This window comes from Eriocheir sinensis, chromosome 51 (assembly GCF_024679095.1).
Source record: "Eriocheir sinensis breed Jianghai 21 chromosome 51, ASM2467909v1, whole genome shotgun sequence".
Classification (NCBI taxonomy): Eukaryota; Metazoa; Arthropoda; class Malacostraca; order Decapoda; family Varunidae; genus Eriocheir; species Eriocheir sinensis.
This window is the reverse complement of record NC_066559.1, coordinates 6,333,474-6,355,620: the sequence shown is the minus strand read 5'-3', so window position 1 is coordinate 6,355,620 and position 22,147 is coordinate 6,333,474. Positions and strand designations below refer to the sequence as shown.

The window sequence follows — 22,147 nt, the reverse complement described above, 5'->3', positions numbered from 1 at the left end:
TAAATACTATGTCTAAGTATATTGATGTATTTTGATATAGACCCAGAATTACAATATTTCAATAGTAGATTTTGTTTAAGTTATTGCGGGTGCTAAATAGAATATCTGCACTACCTGTCTTTGACCTCGCTCTCACGCTTATCTGAGTTTACTTTTTTTTTCTCTCCCAATGGAAGTTAGCTACCTGCTCCCCGCGCCATCACATCAACCTGACTCATCCCATTATTAGTTATGTGTATCAACCAGAACGTTTCCAACCTTAGCCCTATAGATGTATCATATTCCAATAGTACGGGACCCATATTTCAAGCTTTTCAAAGGATTCAGCCTATGTAGAATGGGCCTCGATCGCCTTACCCGCGTCTTTGAACCGGGTGCGGGAGTCGTCGCTTCGCCATTCGCCTCCAGTGGGCCGGAAGGGACGCCGTGGTTTGTTTGCGTTGTGTTTACCTTTGAGCCGTGGGAACCGTGAGGCGAGGCGGCAGTGCGGGGGCGTTCAGTGTAAGGTGTGGGAGCGACTCGGCAGGTATGGGAGGGAGAGGACGAGGGATAAGGGGATGGGTATAGCTGCTGAAGGGGAAGGGCGGCAATAGAAGGAAAAGTTAAGGCTAAGAAGATAGGTTTAGGGTTGGGATAAAGAGGGAGACAGCAAGCGAGGGAAGGAGTTGCATCACACGGAGATAAATTGTGAAGGTTCTTGTATTAATAGCTTAGTTCTTAAACCTCACAGTATATATCTAAAGGGGAGAAGGGGTAGGAATGAGCGTATTAAGGGCGAAGGGCGTTGAGTAAGAGAGGTATGAAAGAAGTTGTGATGTAAAGGTTATGTTACTGATAGCTTTGTTCTTACTCCTAAAGCTATCAGTGCCATATTAACTTACAGGGGAGAAAGAGGAAAAAGGAGAGGCATCGGAGGATTAAGAAAGTGCCAAAATTTATGTGTTTATTTATTATATATCGTTTGGTTGTCATTAGTTGTTCCTACTTCAGGTGCGATTAAAGTTTTCTTCCCTTGAGCTACCGAGAGGAAGAAATATACATAAACACAGGAGGAATACGGAGAGATACGTTAATCCATTTATATTGAAGAAGAAACCAGAGGACTGCTCAAGTGAATGGGAGATGTGAAGAAGGGAAAAAACGTGAATAATGGAACACTAAACACACACAAAAAAATGAAAGGAGACAGGGAGACACGAGCATATATAGAATCATGAATGCTACAACTAGGGCAACAAACAGACAGATAGATAGTTTAACGACCATAGCTATACGGTATACCTTATGAGATATATAACATACATAGAAGTACTCTATCAAAACCTACCAAATACAGACATTCACAAGCAAACTGAGCCACTAACCCAAAAGAGACCAAAATCATTTCAGTTTTATAAATCTTAGTTTTTAGATGGAACATAGGAAATTCAAACACCCCCACTCCCTCTTCTTCGCTACGACCCTACCCTACACATACCTACCTACCTACCCACCTGAGTACACCTGCATCCAAGGTATCGAGGCCCCGGAAGTGTTGGGTAATAGCGTGCGACACCTGTTTGTGAAGGAAGGTGAGCGACGATTCATGCTTCCCGGCGGTTGGTTCTCACGCGGGCCGCGGCGATGAACGGGGATTACTTGCATGATTGCCTCGCTAATGGATGGCGTGGCGGGTGTCGCTAAGGAGATTATCGAGGGTGTAGGTTAGGGCGGATGCCTGGCCTAGAACTGTCCGAGATGGTGCAGCAGAGGTGGCAGTCAGTTTGTGGACAGACTTTATATAACTGTTTAGCAAAAAAGTAATGTTGAAATTTGTAAATATTTAAGAAGTTAGAAGATTAATTAAAGTTGTGTGTTTATAGTTGAGTGTTTTCTCATTAGGTCTAGAAAATGTTACGAATCGATGCAACTACGTAGACATTTATTGAGAGAGAGAGAGAGAGAGAGAGAGAGAGAGAGAGAGAGAACGTACCTTGTGTGTGTGTGTGTGTATGTGTGTTTGCCAGCGCAGTGTAAGGGTCCAATTAAATATAATGAGTAGTTACTGTACAAATAATGACAAACGCATAAAGTGACGTACCCGAGCCACGTGCCTCGCCTGGCAGCGGGCGGCGGGTGGCAGTCTCCGTGCGCCGCGGCGCGCCGAGCAGAGCAGGCAGCAGGCAGGGACAGCGCCAAGCAGGGCTATTTCAGGCATTTGATCTTGAGCACCGCCAGGGGTCACCATGTCTGTCGTATACCGGGCATTGGTGAGGACCGTTGACAAATTCGTTCCTGACAAATTCCGCCCATTTTGGACCCACCCGGCAGGTAAGGAAGCGTTGGTCTCCCTCCGTTTAGCGGGTGAGGACAGTGCGAGGCGCTGCGCGGGGGGCGGCACAGCCTCGTGGTTTTTGGCAGGGTTAAGGGAGGCCTAGATAGGCTGTGCGTGGGTATGGAAAACTTTTTTTCAATGCAGTCATCATATACACCCGAGTTTTTCTTACTATCCTGTGCTATGCAGTAGCAAAGGGGTGTAGTAATATGGTCGGCAAAATTATGAAATGTTTTTTGCATTTGTGATTCGTACGAGATATTTCGCTTGCCTAGAGATGTAATATGTTCTGATAAATCTACATCAATACGAGTAACGAATGAGCCACCCATTATCATCCTTGTTGAATAATCAAGCATGCATTGTCTAAGAATAATCATAACTGGGATGAGTTTTGCCTGCAGCGAGTGTGAAATGCAGTGTACGTGTAAGCTCTTTCCAAATATTGTTTGACATTATGACAAAAATATTTTTCACCTTAATTTGTCCATTAATAATAATTTATTTAAAAAAATAACCAATATTTAAAAAAAAATCCCTGCTTGCCTGTCACCCATAGCTTTTTTCTCAGTCAGTTTACATCTGTTATTTAATAAGCCAGTAATGTATAGTATTGTAATTCAACTGTTAACACCTTTCCTATTCCTTGCAAAACAAAGCAACGCATAATCCTGCAGTGTGTCGGGCTGACTGATGACGGCAATTTTTTGTTTGTTCTTTTTTTGTAGTTTCGGTTACATTGAGCTGTTAGACGTGCTATTTGGATGCCTTCCTCCCTCCCTCCCTCCTGTTGTCTCACAGCACGGGATTATCCACATTTTTCATCCTTCATTTCTTGATCTTACTAATTAGTTGTTATCCTGATGTTTGCTCTGGAAGAATTCCATCAAAGGAATGGCCACAGCAGAGAAGCCTAAATCATTCCTGATAGTATTTTATGCCCTAGCACGCTTCAGTCCCCTCCCTTCTCCCCTAAAATATCATCAAACTGTCCTCCTCTCCCACCAGTGCCAGAAGATGAACCTCACTGGCACGCTCTGACAGTCTGTCTTCCGCTATTTTTCCACTATATATCTTCTTGAGAGATTTATACCAAGATATCTAAAACACTCAGTTATTTATCTATTTTCCTTACAAATTATAGTCGCATTTGGAGCACCTTGTTTTAATTAATTATTGTTTTGATAGATCATTTTACTGGAAAGGAAAAAAATAGGTGTTGCTCCTGTCAGAATAACTCATGATTCAGATCAGTTTTGATCTTGCTACAGATCTGATTGACATGCATTTAATTTGAGTCCACAGGTACGCATCCTCCAGGCCATCAGCTGCACACTGAACCAAGATGACTATATTTTTTTTCAAATTAACAATATTTTTTAGTTCTTTGGTACACACCTTTGTGTGATACATCACTCGGACAAGGATGGTATTTTGAAGACGATGATTGAGACCCGACCTAATTGGCAAAAATAAAAGTAGTAGTAATCACTGACTCAAACACACACACACACACACACACACACAGCAACAATAGTTCAGCCTATATACCTACAGCATGTTGTACCAAGACCGTATTTCCATGCAAAGGATAAGTAATTTCAATATATAATAATTTCAAATGAGCATCATCCCTATGTATAGGGCTGGACTAGTGTGTGTGTGTGTGTGTTAGTTTTTTTATTACAAAGTATAGTTAAGGAAACTCAGTTATGGAAATAACTTAACCACTAATAGCAATAATATAATTAGAAAATATAAAAAAAGACTTCATAGGACATTCTACTGGTAACCAATGATGAATAAGAGAAGCTGAAATCACTGAAGCAGTGCAGTGCTATTGTGTCCACAAGGAAAACCTGCCCATCCTTGAGGGAGCCCATTCTTTAGGAGAAATATATATTTTTAAGGGGTATAGATTTTACGAAATATTTCAATATGACAAGAATAGATGGCGCCACTATAAACACAACCACCAGGCCCCTAAAGAAGGCCTACCGGCACAATAGGCAATGACATAAAAAAAAAAAAAGGGGGCCGGTACCTTTAGCTTTCCCATGTGCCCCCCAGTTTGAATTTTCAACATTTAATTTTCAAGTAAACATCCACTGTACTGTATTCCTATATTATTCAATAAAACCTGATAAAATACCAATAAATTCGCTATATTATAGTTTTTAGTTCCAAGGAAACAACTACTTTATTTTTTAAAGCTTATCATTATGTCAAGGAAGCCCAGTTTCCAGCCTCTGCCCAAGTCTCAGTCAGGGAATGCCCCGAGATCATCACCACAGACTCAAGGCCAAGGAGATATAGTTGTGTGCAGATTTTTTACTCTTGGACTGATTACCCAGATTTAAAGAGAGATGTTCCTTCCAGCCCTGTGTAATTGTTCATAAATAAATAAAAATATTAAATAGTTCATGGGAAATGTACAATATATACAGCCTTATTTAAGAGGACATAATTAAAATAAAGTTTTCTTCTATTAATTAATTTTCTCACATTAGGTAGCCTCTTATTAAGGATACTATTATAGCACTGCACCTAGAAGAGAGTAAATATAACAGAACAACTAAAAGAACTATTATAATATTTGTAATACACTTACACAATTAAGACGATAAATTATGAATGGTTAATCCAAATTAATCCACAGCACTTTGTTTCCTACACATTAAAATTACTCAAGAAATACTTTACTCATTATAGCATTTACAGACAAATAAATACTAAAGGTACTTAACATACTTGAAACCATGTTTGTCTCTCAACATTCAGCAATCAACGCCACAACCCTCTCCTGTGACACCTATATTTTATCCCCCTCAGGTCCACAGACTGTGTTCTTCTGGGGACCATGTATCAAGTGGGTAAGCATTGAGGAAAATTACTTAGATCACAAATAAATAACACGCATAATAGATTGAAATATCATATGACTGGGCAACTAGCAATGATATTTAAATTGCTTCCTCTCAGCTGTGCATTGTCAAAGTTAGTACTTTTAGATATGTGTCTGTGATCTATATTTAGGATTAATGAGAAGTATATAGGCCTATACTCACTTATTTGTCTGCCATTTGTGTTATGTAAACATCCCAATAATGCCAACCAGAAGAAACAATATGAAGTGGAAGAATGAGTGAATAAATGTGAGAATGAAGTTATTGTAAGGAGAGTGAGTAAATAACTACAGATGGTTTAATAATGTTGAAAATTAAATGCAAAAAGAAACTGGGTCTGTATCTACTTTTCTTAATTAATTTTAATTTTGCAAGTATGTCCCCAATGAATCTTCCCTTATACTGTTTTTTCTTATTATCTTTGTTAATTTATATTTCTGCAGACATTGGCAATGGTGGCATGAGTGTTTTACAATAATTCCCAAATGTCTCAAAAGTTAATAAGTAGATTTAAAATACATAATTACCTATCTAGTGTATTGGTGGATGTTTGATGTCATTTTCCTTAGACTTTGGAATTGGCAGCCAAGGATTCTAGAGTATACTCAAGACTCCTTGGTGGCAGCCTTGATGATGACCCACCTGAGATGCATGTCTCCTCCAGGGCTTGGTGTTTGCTGGCTTGGGGGATGTAGCTCGGCCTGCTGAAAAACTGTCTGTTTCCCAGTCCACTGCACTGGCTGCCACAGGCACCATCTGGTCAAGGTCAGAGTCATTTGATATATCTTATGTATTGCATCGTTTACTATATTTTATAGCTTTGTATCTTGTCTTTCCTCCCACAGGAGCTAGATTTTTTATATCAAGTACATATATCAAAGTACAGCTGCATGTTTTCCTTAAAAGTAAAGGGCAAATTTTGAGGCATATTCTATATCTACACATAACATTGGTGATCATCTGTCACCTTAACCCTTGAGCCTTTGGTAGGTGAGAACCTATTACCCAAGGGTCCAAGATACTGATAACATCTGGGTTAACACAGTTCTTGAAATGTGAAAGGGAAAAAATACATATTTCAGATAAGTCAGAAAACTTTCCTCCAAAAAGAGGAGACCATCAGAGAAAAATTACACTGTCATTGCCAGCATGTACTTTTCATGCTGCTTGTCTAATCATTACTTTTGCCCTCAATAATCAGCATTTTGGTGTTACACCTCGTTACAAGGCATGCCTTCTCTCTAAGATCACTTCACGCTTAAGTACACATATACGGACACCTTACTGTCAATATACGTACATTAAATAAATATTAATGTGTAACTATTACCTCCAGCTCCTTGTTCAGGTTTAGTTGACACAGTAAGCATTACTTTTCAAGCCTATCATATGTTATAATCTTCCTGAACAATATTGTGTTTTTGTAAGGTTGGCAGCTTAGTGAACACTGACCACATGCACTGTCTACAGGTACTCCCTGGTAATTATCCCCAAGAACTGGAACCTGTTCAGTGTAAACGTGTTTGTGGCATGCACTGGCATCTTCCAACTCTGCCGCATTGCAAAGTGAGTATCCCCTTTGAATGTCCATATTTTGTTGCTGCAATTGACAGTATATTACTATTACAAATTTTAGATTGATATTTTGCTCTAAAACTTTTTCTATATAAATCACCATACTTTCCTACAGCTCCACTTCCCTTCTACGTCTGTTTCTTGCTATCTTATTATTTTTTTTCCTAATCTTATAAAAAAATGCATAGTGACACTTTTACTCCTTATTGTAACATTTCTGTAAAACATGGACTTCATGCGAAAAAGAGAACACAGGAAAGCGTGCAGGGATGATATTATCATTGCTACCAGTCTTTCTTGTGAGTACCTACATAGCGAGTCAGATTTTAGAGAAGTAATTTTCACACCCCCACCCTGTATGGCTACAGAGCATTGGCGGATCCATCATCCAAGGGGGGGCAGGCCCCCCCATGGTCTGAGCGGATACAGGAAAACTAGCTCAAAAGCGCGCTACGGCTATAACAACAAAACTTGCGGGACATTCCAAATTGTGTGTAGGTAATTCCGTCGGACACTTCAACGATCGGGCCCCCCAAAACTTTTTCCCCGGATCCGCGAGTTCTACAGAAGGTGGGGGTATGAAGATGACTGATGATAATTTTTATTTTTTCTATTTCCTAATTGACACTTTTTCTTAAATTTTTTGCATAACCACTGTCATCTGAAAACTCCAGTAGTGTACAGGCAGACTAAACTGCTGAATACAAGAGACGCACATTGCCTCTCCTCTATACCACCTGCATCCACTGGATTCTGTGTTCTTTTTTCACAAACCTGAATTCTTTGACTCGTGGCTCTTCTTTAAACCTTTACAAACCTTGACCGTTATTTTCGGGTTTCAGCCATGAGTGGTCGAAAGGGAAGGCCGCCAAAGAGGCAGGTGTGGCTGCTCCTTGAAGAGTGAAGTGTAAATGAAAGAGATGCGCAGGTAGACCTTGGTGATACTTCTCTTGTTAATTAGATGTTCTTCAATTTATTATCACTGACAGTACAATTGTATATTTAACCTTTCTTCTCGCTATTGTATGTACATCTTATAATTTGAATATCTATATTTTAATAAAGTCATACAATAAAACATTGCTTTCATTGCCTCCTTTTCCTTTCAGGTCAACATGTACTCTCAGGGGTTCGACCTTTTTGGTTCTGGCTGTTCTCAGGTAAAATTTTATTCATGTTGTTAATCAATGAAGGATGAATGATCTTAAGCATAACTCATAAGTTATAATCATACCAAGGATCACTTGGTTGCAATGCTTTTTCTCTTAGCTCAGTGTTGCACCTTATTGTATTGTTTGAAGTAGTTACCTTTTTTTTTTGTTTGCACAGGAGTGACATTGCTGTCGCTCTCCCACCATAATAATCTACATAACTTCCTTCCATACCAACCTACGTAGTTATTTCTTCCTTACCCTGGTCACTGGACATCAGCTATATCAATAAATAAAATCTTTCCTATGACCATCTTCCTCTATGTTCACGTTGTACAATATTGTCTACCACATTTGCCTTTATACCCATTTTAGTGCCACACCAATAATCTTTTTCATATTCATCTTTTCTTGGCCTATGTATAGAAGACCTCCTCAGTATACCGACAGTACGTTCTTCCCCTAAGTGCATGTTACCATGTCTTCATCATATGGCCCTCGAGACTTTGCATTTCTGCCCATTTTCTCTCTGCAATGTTGATGATTTTTCTTTTTTTTATGCAGTATGAATTTATTCGTTTACACTCGAGTTCTGGATCTTGATTTATGATGCGCAGGGCACCTGTACAGGTGCATAACCTGTACAGGCGCCATTGTTTCTCATGCATGACTATCATCGATCATAAACAGTTTGAATGTATCCACATACCACATTCGTAAAACCATTGAGTGTTTTGAAACATTCAATCAGTTTTCCTCGGAAGGCGTTTCTTCAAAGAGAACATAAAAGGAGGACCTTGTAGGCTTTGCTGTGAAAAGTAGAAATCATCTTTGTTATATACCCTATTTTGAACACCTTGTATAATTAAGCAATGTCCTGTTTAGTGGTAGAATTACATCTTTATTCTTGAATGAGAAGATTCTCCTTATAAAGCCCTTTCATTCGTTTTGCTTTATTTGCTGCATCAATGCATTGCTGTGAAATATTGGGGTTTGAGGCTATTTTGACACCCAGATCGTAGTAGACACTGTTGAGTAATATCGTCATTTATATGTAATTATGAACTGTAACGGACCAATAATTGAGCTCTGAGACACCACTGTAATAGTAACAGATACCCGAGTCCTATATCTCGATAATAGCTAGGGCGTCCGCCCCACGTTTCGAGGGCCGGGGTTTCGAATCCCGCAGGGGGATTGAAAAAAAAAGTTCCGAACAGATAAATTTCTCGTGTGCTTTGAAGAATTGTTAATCCTTTCATGATAGGGGAGGCAACGAACTCAGTGTATATAGTTTCGTAGAGTGACCACGTAATAACCCAAGGCCGCCCCGCCAAGGCCGCCCAGCCCCGGCCGTCACTTGGCAAGCGCTGGTGAAGGAATCAGCTCGCAGCCGCAAAATAGCTCGCATCTTGCTAACTGTTTCTATAATTATTTCACTCAACGCTGTCGTTTACTTGTTCTGTTTCGGCTCCAATACACGGCACAAACATCAGAGGAACACTTTTAATTAAGAGAAGACTTTATAACAAACGAACAGGACATGCAGATTTTAGAAGAAAAGAAATTATAGTCTGTTGGTCTGGTGTGTTGTTGTCTTACCGGCAATATCGACCATCACAAAGATCACATGTGCACAAAGTAGGATGAGAGCGGGAATTCAGGCAAAATGGAAAAATAGTGGCAGTAGAAAATGGCAAATAGGATGGGAGGGGAGAGATTGGAATGGAAGAGGAGGGCCGGGGGGAAAAGGGGGAGATTTACCCTATCCTAAAATCTCTATTCCTGGGCCCAACTTTTACTCCAATCACTCCATTCCAGGTAAAATTTCCTGCTGTGTATTACCCCTACCATTGTATCTTTTTAGTTTCCTGGTGCTACTTACACATGTATCCCTAGTTGTATAATCACACTGTACTGTCTGGGGGTTGGGATGGCATGTTCTTTCCTTCTCCCTTGTTGTTTTACTTGAAACAATAAACTATCAATCAATCAATCAATCATTCCCCAGAGCGCATGCGTAGAGCGTAGTGGACAGTGGAGCGACTTATTCTGCGAGGAGGTATTTATCGCGTCACCAGCCGCCGCACCGCCGCGCCGCCCACTTGCCGCCTTAATTTGTGCCTCCTCCCGCCCCTGCAGCGCCCTCAGCAGTGTCACCATGGCGGCTGTGTACCGGACGGTCATCAGGAGGCTGGACAGAATGGTCCCGGCCAAGTTCCAGCCGTTTTGGAACCACCCGGCTGGTGAGTGGTGGTGGCGGGGGCTGCAGGGACTAGCAGACCCTCCCGGGCTGGTGGTGCCGTCGTCCTCTAACCTGCAGGCTTTCTTGAGGGGGAGTTGAACTGGCAGCGTAATATATTGCTTCATTTCTTGAGTACTTGCATTGGGTGTGTCGGTGTCCGTATCTCTTTCGATGAAAATTTGGCCAAGAACAATTTGAGGGCGTGACGACAGTCCCATAACCAGGATGGTGCTTCTTCTTTTTTTTGACCTGTGACGCTTTGTATCGCTTCTTAGGTCCTCCTCCTTTCGTTCCTCTTTTCTTCTTTTTCACTTCTACACAATTTTCTTTTCAGTATTACATCACTTTCTTAAGCACTTCATCCTGATCTTAGGTTTTCTGTCCTTTTCTTTCCCTGATTTACTTGCCTATGTGCTTTGCTATTTTCCACTAGTACACTTTTCACTCCACTTTCACTGCTCAGATCTTTTTTCCCAGCAACATGTCAAGAAAAATCTTGTGTGAGGTATTAATTTCACTGCTTCTTCCTTACTGCCATATATTCCTAACACGGTACTTATTCCTCCGTCTTCCTCCTCCAATCTGCTATGCCACTCCTCTTCCCCAATAATTTCCACCACAGATGCCAATAGCCTTTGCCTCTCCTTGTCATACCTGTCACAGGTCACTATCAGGTGCTCTATTGTTTCCTTTATCCCCTATACACAAGCTGCAGTTTTGGTCCTGTTCGTCTCTACTTCTCCCCTTTACTTCTAGAGTTCCAGACCTTGCCTTGAACAGCAGCTTACTCCCCCAGTCTCCCCAGTACCAATTTTCTCTATCAGGCTTTTGTTTTCTCCTGTACCATTTTAACGTCGACTTTTCTGCTGCTCCTGCTTGCCATTTTTCCAGGCCATTGGTGGCAATGCATTTCTTGATGTCCTTAACCCTCATCCTATCCCATTCATTTTCAAGATTTTCTCTTCTCTTCCATCTAGCTATTTCTATTTTCCATGAGGATGTTGTTCTGTCCTCTGTTATCACCTTTTTTACCCATCTTTCTTCACTTAGACCTTCAATTTTCTTCATGAATCCCATCTTACTCTTTATAATTCTCTCCTTAAATGTACTCCATCCAATTTCTCCCCTTAAGGCCTCTACGGCTGTGTATCTAGGAGCACCCAGTCCCCATCTGCCCATGGTGTTCTGCACCTTTTCTAGTCTTGCCAGGTCTCCTTCCCTGTACTCTGTGATTTCTGACCCGTACAGGCAGTATGGCACCGCTATCCCCTTCCACATACTCCTGCCTACCTCGTATTTGTTAATAGTCCTGCTGCCTGTGTTCATGATCATGCCAACCATCCTCCTGGCTTTTCCTTCGTTTATTTTCCTTTGTTTCTCTCCTCCTACTCCTTTTTTGCTGACCTCCAATCCCAAGTGTGTGTACTTCTCCACTCCCTCTATTATAATGTTTCCTAAGACCCACTGTTAGTGACATCACACATCCCTGTCTCAGTCCGACATTGTTCTCCATCCAGTCCGAGGTGGTGTCTCCCAATGAGAATTTTACCATATTTTCATTGTACATCTTCCTTATCACCTCTGCCACTTTACTCTCTATTCCAATGTGCTTTAACAATTTCATTAGCTTTCTTCTGTCCACTGTTTCATATGCCTTTTCAGTGTATAAATATCAGGTACAGCTCTTCTCCTTGCTTCTTATTTCTGTTTATTATTTCCTTAAGAACCAACACATTTTCCAGCCCTCCTCATCCTTCTCTGAATCCGCTCTGTTCTTCTCCCCACCCTTTGGATTCATCTGCCCACATTTTCAGCTTTTCATTCAAGATTTTTCCAAATATCTTTGCCATGATGTTCATGACTGAAATGGGCCTGTAGTTTTCTATTTCGTCCTTAGGTTTCCATCCTCCTTTGTGAATCAGTGTTACTCTGCTTCTTTTCCAGTCTTGTGAGATCTCACCCTCCTCCAGTATTATTTGGAACATTTCATGCAGGATATGTTTGAGTCTTTCTCCTCCATATTTTATAAATTCACCAAGTACTCCATCCGCTCCACCTGCTTTTCCATTCTTTATACCTTTTAGTGCTTTTTCCACATCCTTCAGTTCTGTTGTAACACCTCCCATTTCTTTTTTGTCACTGTATATTGTTGGATCTCCTGTTTGGTCTTCTTCAGTGTCGGTCTGCACTATGCTCCTCCAGTATCCCTCTATTGCCGTTCTTATCTCTTCATCGTTGCTCGTTTCTCTTCCCTCTATCCTCAGCTTCACTTCCTGGTTCGTTTCTCTACCTCTCAGGTTTCTCCGCAGTCTTTTCCATCCCTCTTTCTCTCTTTCTCTTGGAGGCATCTCGTTCAGTTTCTGATCTTGCTCCTCCTCCCATATTGCTATCTTCTTACTCATCAGTATCTGTGTTTTCTTTTTCTCCTTCTTATAGGTGTCCCATGCTTCTTGCCATTTTTGTCTGTACTGTTCCCCTTGCTTCATCATCATTTTGCTCAGGTCTCTCTGCTTCCTGTTCTCTTTTTTCCTGGTGCTCGATGCTTCTTCCACCTCTTTGTCCCACCATCCCTTCAGCCTTGTCTTCCCTTCTTTGAATCTTTTGTTTCCAACATTTTTCTTTGCTTCTTTTAGTATTGTTCTTTTTATACTATACTTTGTTCCCACTGGGTTATTGTTGCCTCCCCTTTCTCACTGCATCCCTGCATTTCTTCATCCAGTCTCCTGCTATATGTCTCCCAGTCAGCTTCTGATAAATTCCTCTTTTCATCGGGTCTTTTTCTCTCCCCTTTCTTTTCTCCGTTCACCACCGGTTACCCCTATCAGCACATGGTTTGAGATGTCAATTTCTTCATTTTTCCATATAGAACACTTCTTTTTCATCACTTCTTCATTCACTAAAATGTAATCTATGGCTGACTCTGCACCTCTGTCTCTCCATATAATAGTGTTTTCCAGTTCCCAGTTCTTGATTTTTAATTTTCTATTTTCTGCAAAATCCAGGATCATCATCCCATTTGTGTTAGTCCTCTCATTATTGAGTCCAATGTGTCCGTTTAGATCTCCCAAACTGGGGTCCGCGGACCCCAATTTGGGAACCTCTGGGTTAGTCCACTGTTTTTAAGTGGTTGTAAATCTTAATTTTTTTTAGCTATCAGACATTATTATTGTTACTCATTGTTATTATTATTATTATAAAAAAAAATGTGTGGGAGATGGAGGCAGAAGAGTACAAATACTGTAGGTTATAACCCCAACACTTGAGACAAAGAAAATTAATGATAAAAGAAATAATATGGATAGTAATTGAAATAAAGCTCTAGGAAAATTCAGGATCAAGCAACAAAAACTCGATAAATGAAAATAGGGTCATATTCAGGTGATTTTAAATTAGTATAAGAACAATGATGTTTGGATTGATTATATATGATTAAGTTTCCAAAATGTGTTTTTTTGTTATGTTCTGTAGTTGCATCATATTAATTCAGTGGAGTGGTAGGTAGTTAATGTTCATCCTAACCTGATTTCCATGTTGCACAGTTGTTGTTATTCCAGAAGACCACCTGTCTACTTGGTGAGAATTTAACTACCCCAGACAAAGTTCAGTGTTCTTTAACTAATCTGACTACCATTTATGTTGGAGAGCAGTAATTTTGGGTAGGGTTCATATTTACTTATTAGTTTGTTGATAATTTAGTCATTTCAATATTTATATCACTAAAGTCTCACATTCTACTATTGCTGACCACCACTGCAATAATAGGAACTCTAATCTTATTAATTTCAAATGATACCAGTGTCTTGAGACATGAGAAATTGATGTAGCCTGGAAAGGGAAATTACTTCCTGGTGTTGGAAATCAAACCCACGACCTGCCAGATGGGAAACCAACTCTCTACCTAGTCGACCAAAGAGGTACCTCATGGCTAAGTGGATTTTGGGGACTTTCTGCTTGGGGCATGTTACCACAATTGCAGTATTTCTACTATTCGTAACTAACACAAACCTTTGTTTATGTTGTTGATAGTTTAGGTCCTTTCCTTGGTTATTTTGATCCAAACTACCAGTGTGATCTTAAGGGGCTTGCTATATCTCTTTGGGATGCTATGTTGGCTCATTACATGGATTAAATCTTTTTTTATTTTTTTCTTACTTTTGATGATGTTTGAATGTATTTTAAAATAGGGTGATGTTTGAACTTCATAGTTTTCAAAAGAGTGCCATAGCACTAAAAAAAAAGTTGTTTTAAATTTCATTATTTTGGTCTGCAACTTGCGCTGGCTGCTCCACGTAAACAAGCATGACGATGGCAACTCGGGCTGAGTGGTCATGAAAACAATTTGGCTGTTATTTTTACTTTTATTCATCAAAATATTTCATCCTGACTTTTTCAGATAGCCCTCCCATTAATTCATAAATCAAGAGTTACTTTAAATTTTTGCTCCTGCTATTTGACCTGCACTATTCAGGACCCTACTTCATAGTACAATGCCCTTTTCATACAATATCTGGCAGGTGATAATTTTAAATTTCCTTGAAAGATGTTGGCAGAAATGTCATTACATTTTTATATAAATACTATGATAACCTACATGGAGTACATATCTGAAACTTTTCATGCCTAACCTACCGAGTCACCCTTGTCCATGTGGAACTTAATTGGGTCTTCCTCTTGCCCACTGTCATCAATTGTGCTCATTTCCTTTTCAACTTGTCCATTGTTCAGTATTTAATGTCATTTAAGGTGACTGCATGCCATACCAACATCAAAGGTTTTAGCATGTTCTGTGTAAAATATTAACAGTAATATAGATTTATGGTCTATTAATAATCTATTAATAATAGTTTTCCACAAGGCAGCAAAGACAGATGATGTAATGCTAAATCATGATTTTGTAACTGCAATGTTATATGAAGAGATGTAAGGTCATATTAGTAATTGTAAGGAAATGAGGAAGGAGTGGAAAGTAAAGAGGAATAGTAAGTGGCATAGGACCATGAAGACTTAGTTGAGTTGGGGGCTGAAACTCAAGCCAAGGGGTTAAGGCCTCTAAAGCATCCATTTGTCTCAGCCCTCACATGTAAAATCACCTGACCTCAGCTTCACTCGGCATCATATTAGGGGGAGAGAATCCTGTGGTTGTTCGCTCTCATTCACTAAAAATTACATGAGCTTTGATGCTTTTCTTAATGGGCAGCTCCAACCTGTTCTTACATGGACAGATTTTTCTTTTAAGTGATGCCTTATCCTGCATTCATGGTTCATCCAACTCCCCATTGCCCCACTTGACAAACCATAATCAAAGTTGGGCCTAACAGACGAGTGTCCCTATGTTCACCACTTGGGTATTGTTAATTGTTCTTAATGATGAGAAGCCACAGTTTGCATGCATTTGATGAATTCAACGCTACTCATTTATATACATTTAAAGGATTTCATTGTTGTAAACTAAGAAAATAATGCCAGCATTTATAATTGTGCACTAGAAATAAGGGATGGTCCTTTTTTATTTATTTATTTATTTATTTATTTATTTTTTTTTTTTTTTTCTATTTTATACAAATCTTGGCATTTCATTCAGTGACATCATCTGTATTCAGACTGATTCTTTTTCTTCCTTAGGTCCTAAGACAGTATTCTTCTGGGCACCGTCTTTTAAGTGGGTAGGTGATTTGAGTATCACTTTGGTCACTGCTAGGACTTGTATGGTTGGCAAATATAAATCTATTTCATAATTCAGCAACTAGTAGTAATTCTCATGCCACCTGCTTCTCTTATGTTATATTGGATCTGTCATATGATTTTGTTTTCCTTGTAATTTCTTGTATTGTAAAATATTCTATTTATGAAGTGTTTTTTTTCTTCTAATTTTCTTGGGAACATTAGATTACATCAGTCATTCAAGTAGAGAAATGAGAAGCAGACTATAGATATAGAAAAAAATCTGAAACCAGACCAGATTAACATGGATGGTGTAAGGGTGTATGAAATCATGTGTTATGCCATGTCTTGACTTATGTTTTCTAAGCATTAGATTTATATCCTGAAAATTTTCAAATTTCATTCTTTATTCTTTCAAGAACTGTTGTGGTAGTTGATTTTAATATCCCTTGAAAGACGTGTGTAGAAATGTTTTTATTTATTTACTTATTTATTTTTACCAAGATATCCTTCATTGTACTGGGATATACTTTATGTATTGTGTTTTAATGCCTGAAAGGAATACATTATTGGTATTTGTTACGTACTTTATTTTGTGTTATTGTCGGTTCCACGAGAGCTGGCGGAGGTTTTCCTTGCGGATTTGGTATCATTGCATGGGTGATGGTACTGTGCGCTCATTTGCAAATTCTTAACTTGTTCTGATGCACATAAAATTGATTTTGTATCCCTACCAAAACCCTTTCTGAGTTGTAAGGTAACTGATTGCACAGATAAAAACTAATGCAACAATATCTTTATTGAAAAGTATGTACCTTTTTAACTTATAAATTAATCTGAGACGACATTCATAACAAAACTAAGTCAGAATGCACGTAAACGAATGATGTCCAGTGACTGTTGATGCTAGACCTTTTTTACTACTACAAAGTGCTAGGGTACAATCTAATTAACTCATTTATTGTAAGATTTCTTGGTATATTTTTAGGCCTGGCTTAGTCAAATGTGTAGTGATGCTTCAGAGTCAAAACGGAAACATTGGCCTAAGGCAAGAACCTTCTCATTTCCTTGTGTCCTATCATTATTCCTGAAGTACGTCTCTAATATTTGTGGGTAATAAACTAATAAATATCCACAAGGAAGAGCAATTATAAGAATAACTACATTTATATACCAAAAGTGTTGATTGTAAGAGGTAGCAGAGGCCGAGAAATATTAGGCTATGTCATGCCAAACAAAATAACCGCATCTTAGATCTAGTTAAAAACAGCCTATGAGCGGCGCAGAGACTGTCACTCAAGCAACGACGCCAAGTCCGCAAGTACACCCTTGAAGGAAAATCTCCACCAGCTCTCATGGAATCGAATATAGTGAATAGTGTACACAGTATTCATCCAACTCATGGAGCCTCTCCCTTACAAACTGTTAGGGGGTAATGTTTCTAAATCTGTTCCCTCCAGAGCTTAGTGATTGCTGGCCTTGGTGATGCAGCTCGGCCTGCAGAAAAGTTGTCTGCTTCCCAGTCCGGTGCCCTGGCTGCCACCGGCACTGTCTGGTCAAGGTATGGTTATGGCTGAAATTTTTTGGGACTTTAATTAGAAATGGTCCTTGCTTCATGCTGTTTTATTACTTCCACTTATTCTACCTCAAATGGTTTCCTGCAATTTCTACCATCAGACTGACTATCTTATACTCCTCCACCTATTGTATTTGTCTAATTGTTTTTATCTGTTTAAGTATACAGATATTTCACTGTTCAATACACCTTTGCACCAATGGGAGGCAGCATGCTAATGGAGTTAGCCATACAGCCAGGGGTAATGGGAGCTTTGCGATGAGCTGTATTCATCTCGTATTCAGATCACACTACTAATATTGATACTATACAACTCTGTAAATAGTAAGTAAAATGATGTCAAACTCTCTTTAACATATAAAATAATAATGGTTTGCTGCTGTGGACCAATGGATCTTTGAATGTGTGTGCTTACCTCCTCAACAAACATAACCAACACAGACCATTCCTGCATTACTTTTATAGGTGACTCCTGCTTTACAAAGGTTCATGCAAATAATATCCACCTTAATGAAGATATGCTTTAAGATAGGTAATATTTAATAAATATATGATGAAATGTACAAGTACAGGCATCCCTTGCTATTCCTTCATAAGAGATTGAGTATATATCAATAATATTATAACATGGCTTTAATGGGGATATGTTCCTAGCCACTCAAAAATAATAGATAATTGTAACAGAGCCCCGCAACAAATTTGAGAGCAGTTACTTAATTAGCCACTGAATGAACACAAACTCTTTGCTATCTAATAATAAGAAAATTTTGTGGACATGTTCAAATTCAGACAGAAACTGAGCGTGAGTATGGAATGGTCTCCCCTGTGCAGCATAGTGATGGCACCACCACTGTGTGTCATGTTGATCATGTAATTGAACCACCACTGTGCAGCATAGTATTAATGTGATTGCACTACCAAGCACTGACAGACCCGATAACTGCTCATAAGGGATCATAGGTTTTGGGTAGAGAAAGTTCAAGATTGTATAAGTGATCTATCCCACGGCAATTGTTACTTTGCATTTTTATTTTATTTTATTTTTTGGTGTCCATGTAAATCAACAGGGTATGTCTCAGAGGCCAACAAGTACAGTAATCTGACCACCATACATTTGATTTACTTTCTTCATTTCCCAGAATGCATTAGTTATTTCATTTATTCTTCAAAGCAACTCCATAATATATGTCCTTCACTCTCTTCCCCATATTACTTCATAACCATTCTCACTTTTGCCTTACCTTACCATTTAATTATTTCAACACAAGCACTCCATGTAAATATTTCTGTATATATAAATGCATATAGACAGATTGATAAAGATACATAAATGATCCATGAATCCTCCCCTAATAAGCACTCCCTCTACCAAACTTACTTTTATCCACTAGTCCTACCACCAACCCTTCCCCTATCTATCAGTCCCTCCACTTATCCTACATTAGCCACCAGTCCATGCCCTATCCACCATTGTCACTATCAATTCAAATCTTCTCAACTCGTGTCACAGTTTTCTTATTTACCAGTCTTACCACTAAGCCTACTCCTGGCCTCAGGTACACTAGCAACACTAAACCCTCCTCTATATGCCACTCTTTGCTCCAGACATATATCTGCTTGTACACTGATGGCATGCACTGCTTATAGGTACTCCCTGGTGATCGTCCCGAAAAACTGGTATCTGTTCAGCGTCAATGTGTTTGTGGCCGGCACTGGCATCTTCCAGCTGTGCCGCATTGCCCAGTGAGTATCCTTCAAGTTGTTCTTACCCACCACAGGCTCAAGGGCCAATGAGGCTGAGATGAGCACTGAGGCCATGCTCAGCTTAGTGTATTCCTTTACCTGTACCATACCTGCCTGTGTACAGTAATACCCTGCTTTACATTATTTCACCATATGTTAAATTTGACTTTATCACTGTTGTAGAGTAAATCTTTGTTTAGTGAATTCCATTATGTCACTTTATGCCACTCGACAACATTGCCTATGCCAGAATAAAAGGACATGAGCCCAGTCAGTCAAACAATCACACATACAAAAAAAGAGAAACATGCTGTCCTGAAGACCACCCATCAACCCGGACTCGAGAGGAAACCGTCCAAGTGAATCAAGAACAAGTTCCGGGGAGCAGCATGATCCAAGAAAAGATGGCGCCACTATAAACATTTGCCTGCGCCATGACGGGCTGGGGCCGAACACCATCCAGGCCCCTCAAGCAGCCTACCGGCGCTATAGGTGCAGACGTTAAAAAAAAAAGCAATAAAAATGTGAATAAACTCAATAATGTGTGGAAGGCCATGGACGAATATGCATCAGGCTAGAGACTGAATCACTCCTGAACTTTCATTAGTGCAGGCCAAGAGGAATGGAGGCACTCATTGGTTAGTTATATTTTTCAATCATATAAACACACACAGAATAGTCAGATTAGTTTTCAGTTTCACCAATAGAGTAGATTTGTTAACACCAGATACAGTTCATAACTTATTCCCCTGAAAATAGCTTTCCTGACACGCATGACGCGCCTCATACTCTGCTTTGTTTATGAGCACTGCTGCCCTCATGGCCGCCACCTCGCCCTTGCTGCCTCATTGCAGAAGCCATATTAAGGCATTTTTAAGACATTATATCTGGTTTAGATAAAAAAGGAGGGTATATTACGACTTTTGGAACCAATTAATGACGTAAAGCAGGGTATGACTGTACTCAACCCTTAACCCCCATGGCGTCGGAACATTTCCCACCCGTGACCCCACCCAGCGTCGGCACTTTTCAAAAAAAAATTTTCTCCCATTATGTCAGAAATGCTGAAAAAACATAGGTTTAAGTCATGAAAAGTGTCAAAAATGACATCTGAGTCACGGTGTGTGTCGTAAATTGTCGCGTCGTATATGTACGACGCCGACGCTGGGAAGGTGACTCAGCCTGTGTAGTACATGTACGACGCCGACGCTGTGAGGGTTAAAGCGCAGGCTTGTTTTGCCGTGCCTGTCCTCCCACGCGGGCATATTCAGGCAAAAACGTACCTCACTTTAACCTTTTATACCTTCACTTCTACTTACCTCATGTGACTGAATGAAGTATCTTTGTAAAGTACATACCCTTAACTGTCCTTTGATGTTAATTTTAAGACTATATAACCATTGCTAGAGCGAGTACGTAATATTGAAGTAGGATCCTTGAAAACACATTATTATAGACAGTTTTCCACCCCTGAGGACTTCCCTTCTACAATTTAGTAATAAAAAGCATAACTTTTACACATTTTATGTGAAACACACCAAAAAAAAAAAAGAACTTCTGGGCCTTCCTGATGCCCTTGATGGGTGCTGAGGTCAAAGGGCCCCTGTCTTGTGGATGAAATTCACTGGAAGGTGAGATTAGGTGGGATGTCTAGCAGACATCATCTCATTTCTAACACAAGGCACACACTGAGCAATAATTTGCCAAGGGAGCATGGTTGGGTATTGTTTGAAAGAAAACGACATGCTTACTTTACTTCAGCACAAACAAATTTAATTTGATGGTGCGCTAAGTCAAAAAATGTCTTGTAGACACCCGTGCTTTAAGGGTTAAGGATTGTTGAATTATTTGTTGGATCTGGTAAATGTACTGCCATGGACAATTCACATATATAATTTGAATTCCCATAATGTAAAAGCATGTTAAAATTGAAAATGGAGTACTTCATTTCCATGGCTTACTTATACCTTAATTTCCTTTGCATAATCACATACTTATAACTAAATATTTGAGTAGTTTTCAATGGCCTCTTCATAGCCTAGAGAGGTGTATATCCCTTCATTAGATCACATTATTCTGGCTTATTGATCAACTTTTTTTTATCATTCTGGATGTTGTGCCATCTGCAATCTGATGCCTTAGACCTTTTGCTTGACGCGGTCCTGTTTGTATTTCAGCTACGAGTGGTCAAAGGCGAAGGCCCTCAAAGAATCATAAAGAACAGGAGTGGCTGCTTATTGAAGGCTCAGCACAGTGTGGTTGAGGGAAATGTCATGAGGAGAGAAGGCAATAGTTTGTTGTTAATTAGAAGTGCTCAAACTTGTCATCATTGAGAATAGAGATGTACATTATAAGATAGTTGTACACATGGCTGGGCATGATAACAGAAAACCTTATTCCCGATAACTGATAATGAAAAACCTTATCGGTGATAACCGATATTCGTTAACTGGAGACACAAATATAGGTGATAACCGATACCCGATATAAATCCACACTTCCGATACTAGCTAGCGATAAGTCCAATAGGCGAAAACGATACTATATTGATATTTCAGGTAGAAAAACATAGATGAATTCAAATTTTTCATTATCTGTATTTTAGAAAACTTACAAAACCTGAAAACCACACGTTGACACGTACCTACATATGGACAGTAATACTAGAAATGCCTGAACTGGTGTTGTGTTATTTGACTTCCCCACCGTCAAATGCTTGCGCTCTTGTTTACTTACACTGGTCTCTCGTGAACTGCGCATGCTCAAGCCAGCTTTTTAACCGTAATTAAGAGTTGCTGGAAGGCTGAATCAGACATACAGTACCACTACCACCATCCTCGCTGTTTCTAGAACGACACTCTGTACGAGTTGTATTTATATGTACAGAGTGTCGTTCTTGAAACAGCGAGGATGGTGGTACTACATGTCTGATTCAGCTTTCCAGCAACTCTTAATGTGTTAAAAAGCTTTGTGAGA

The 22,147-nt window shown here is 39.6% G+C and overlaps 2 protein-coding genes across 7 annotated transcripts in view; both read left to right on the top strand.

Annotated features, from left to right (window-relative positions):
- The window catches only part of LOC126982599 (protein gooseberry-neuro-like), a 239,954-nt gene extending 218,491 nt beyond the window's left edge, over positions 1 to 21,463 (top strand). For both annotated transcript variants that reach the window (XM_050834780.1, XM_050834779.1), the window contains 4 exons: positions 5,147 to 5,187; positions 5,885 to 5,985; positions 19,076 to 19,171; positions 21,349 to 21,463. The gene's annotated coding sequence lies outside the window, so the exon portion shown is untranslated. The remainder of the gene's footprint in view (positions 1 to 5,146; positions 5,188 to 5,884; positions 5,986 to 19,075; positions 19,172 to 21,348) is intronic.
- Positions 6,747 to 22,147, top strand: part of LOC126982602 (mitochondrial pyruvate carrier 2-like) — a 34,784-nt gene continuing 19,383 nt past the window's right edge. Inside the window, exons 1-6 of one of the 5 annotated variants that reach the window (XM_050834790.1) lie at positions 6,747 to 6,786; positions 7,638 to 7,723; positions 7,905 to 7,955; positions 9,958 to 10,192; positions 15,814 to 15,854; positions 17,313 to 17,413. In XM_050834790.1, coding sequence (XP_050690747.1) covers positions 7,911 to 7,955; positions 9,958 to 10,192; positions 15,814 to 15,854; positions 17,313 to 17,413 — 422 coding nt within the window. In that variant the 5' untranslated portion in view covers positions 6,747 to 6,786; positions 7,638 to 7,723; positions 7,905 to 7,910. Of the gene's footprint in view, positions 6,787 to 7,637; positions 7,724 to 7,904; positions 7,956 to 9,957; positions 10,193 to 15,813; positions 15,855 to 17,312; positions 17,414 to 22,147 lie in introns of those variants that run through there. The other 4 variants (XM_050834792.1, XM_050834791.1, XM_050834789.1 and 1 more) reach the window with 4 other exon arrangements.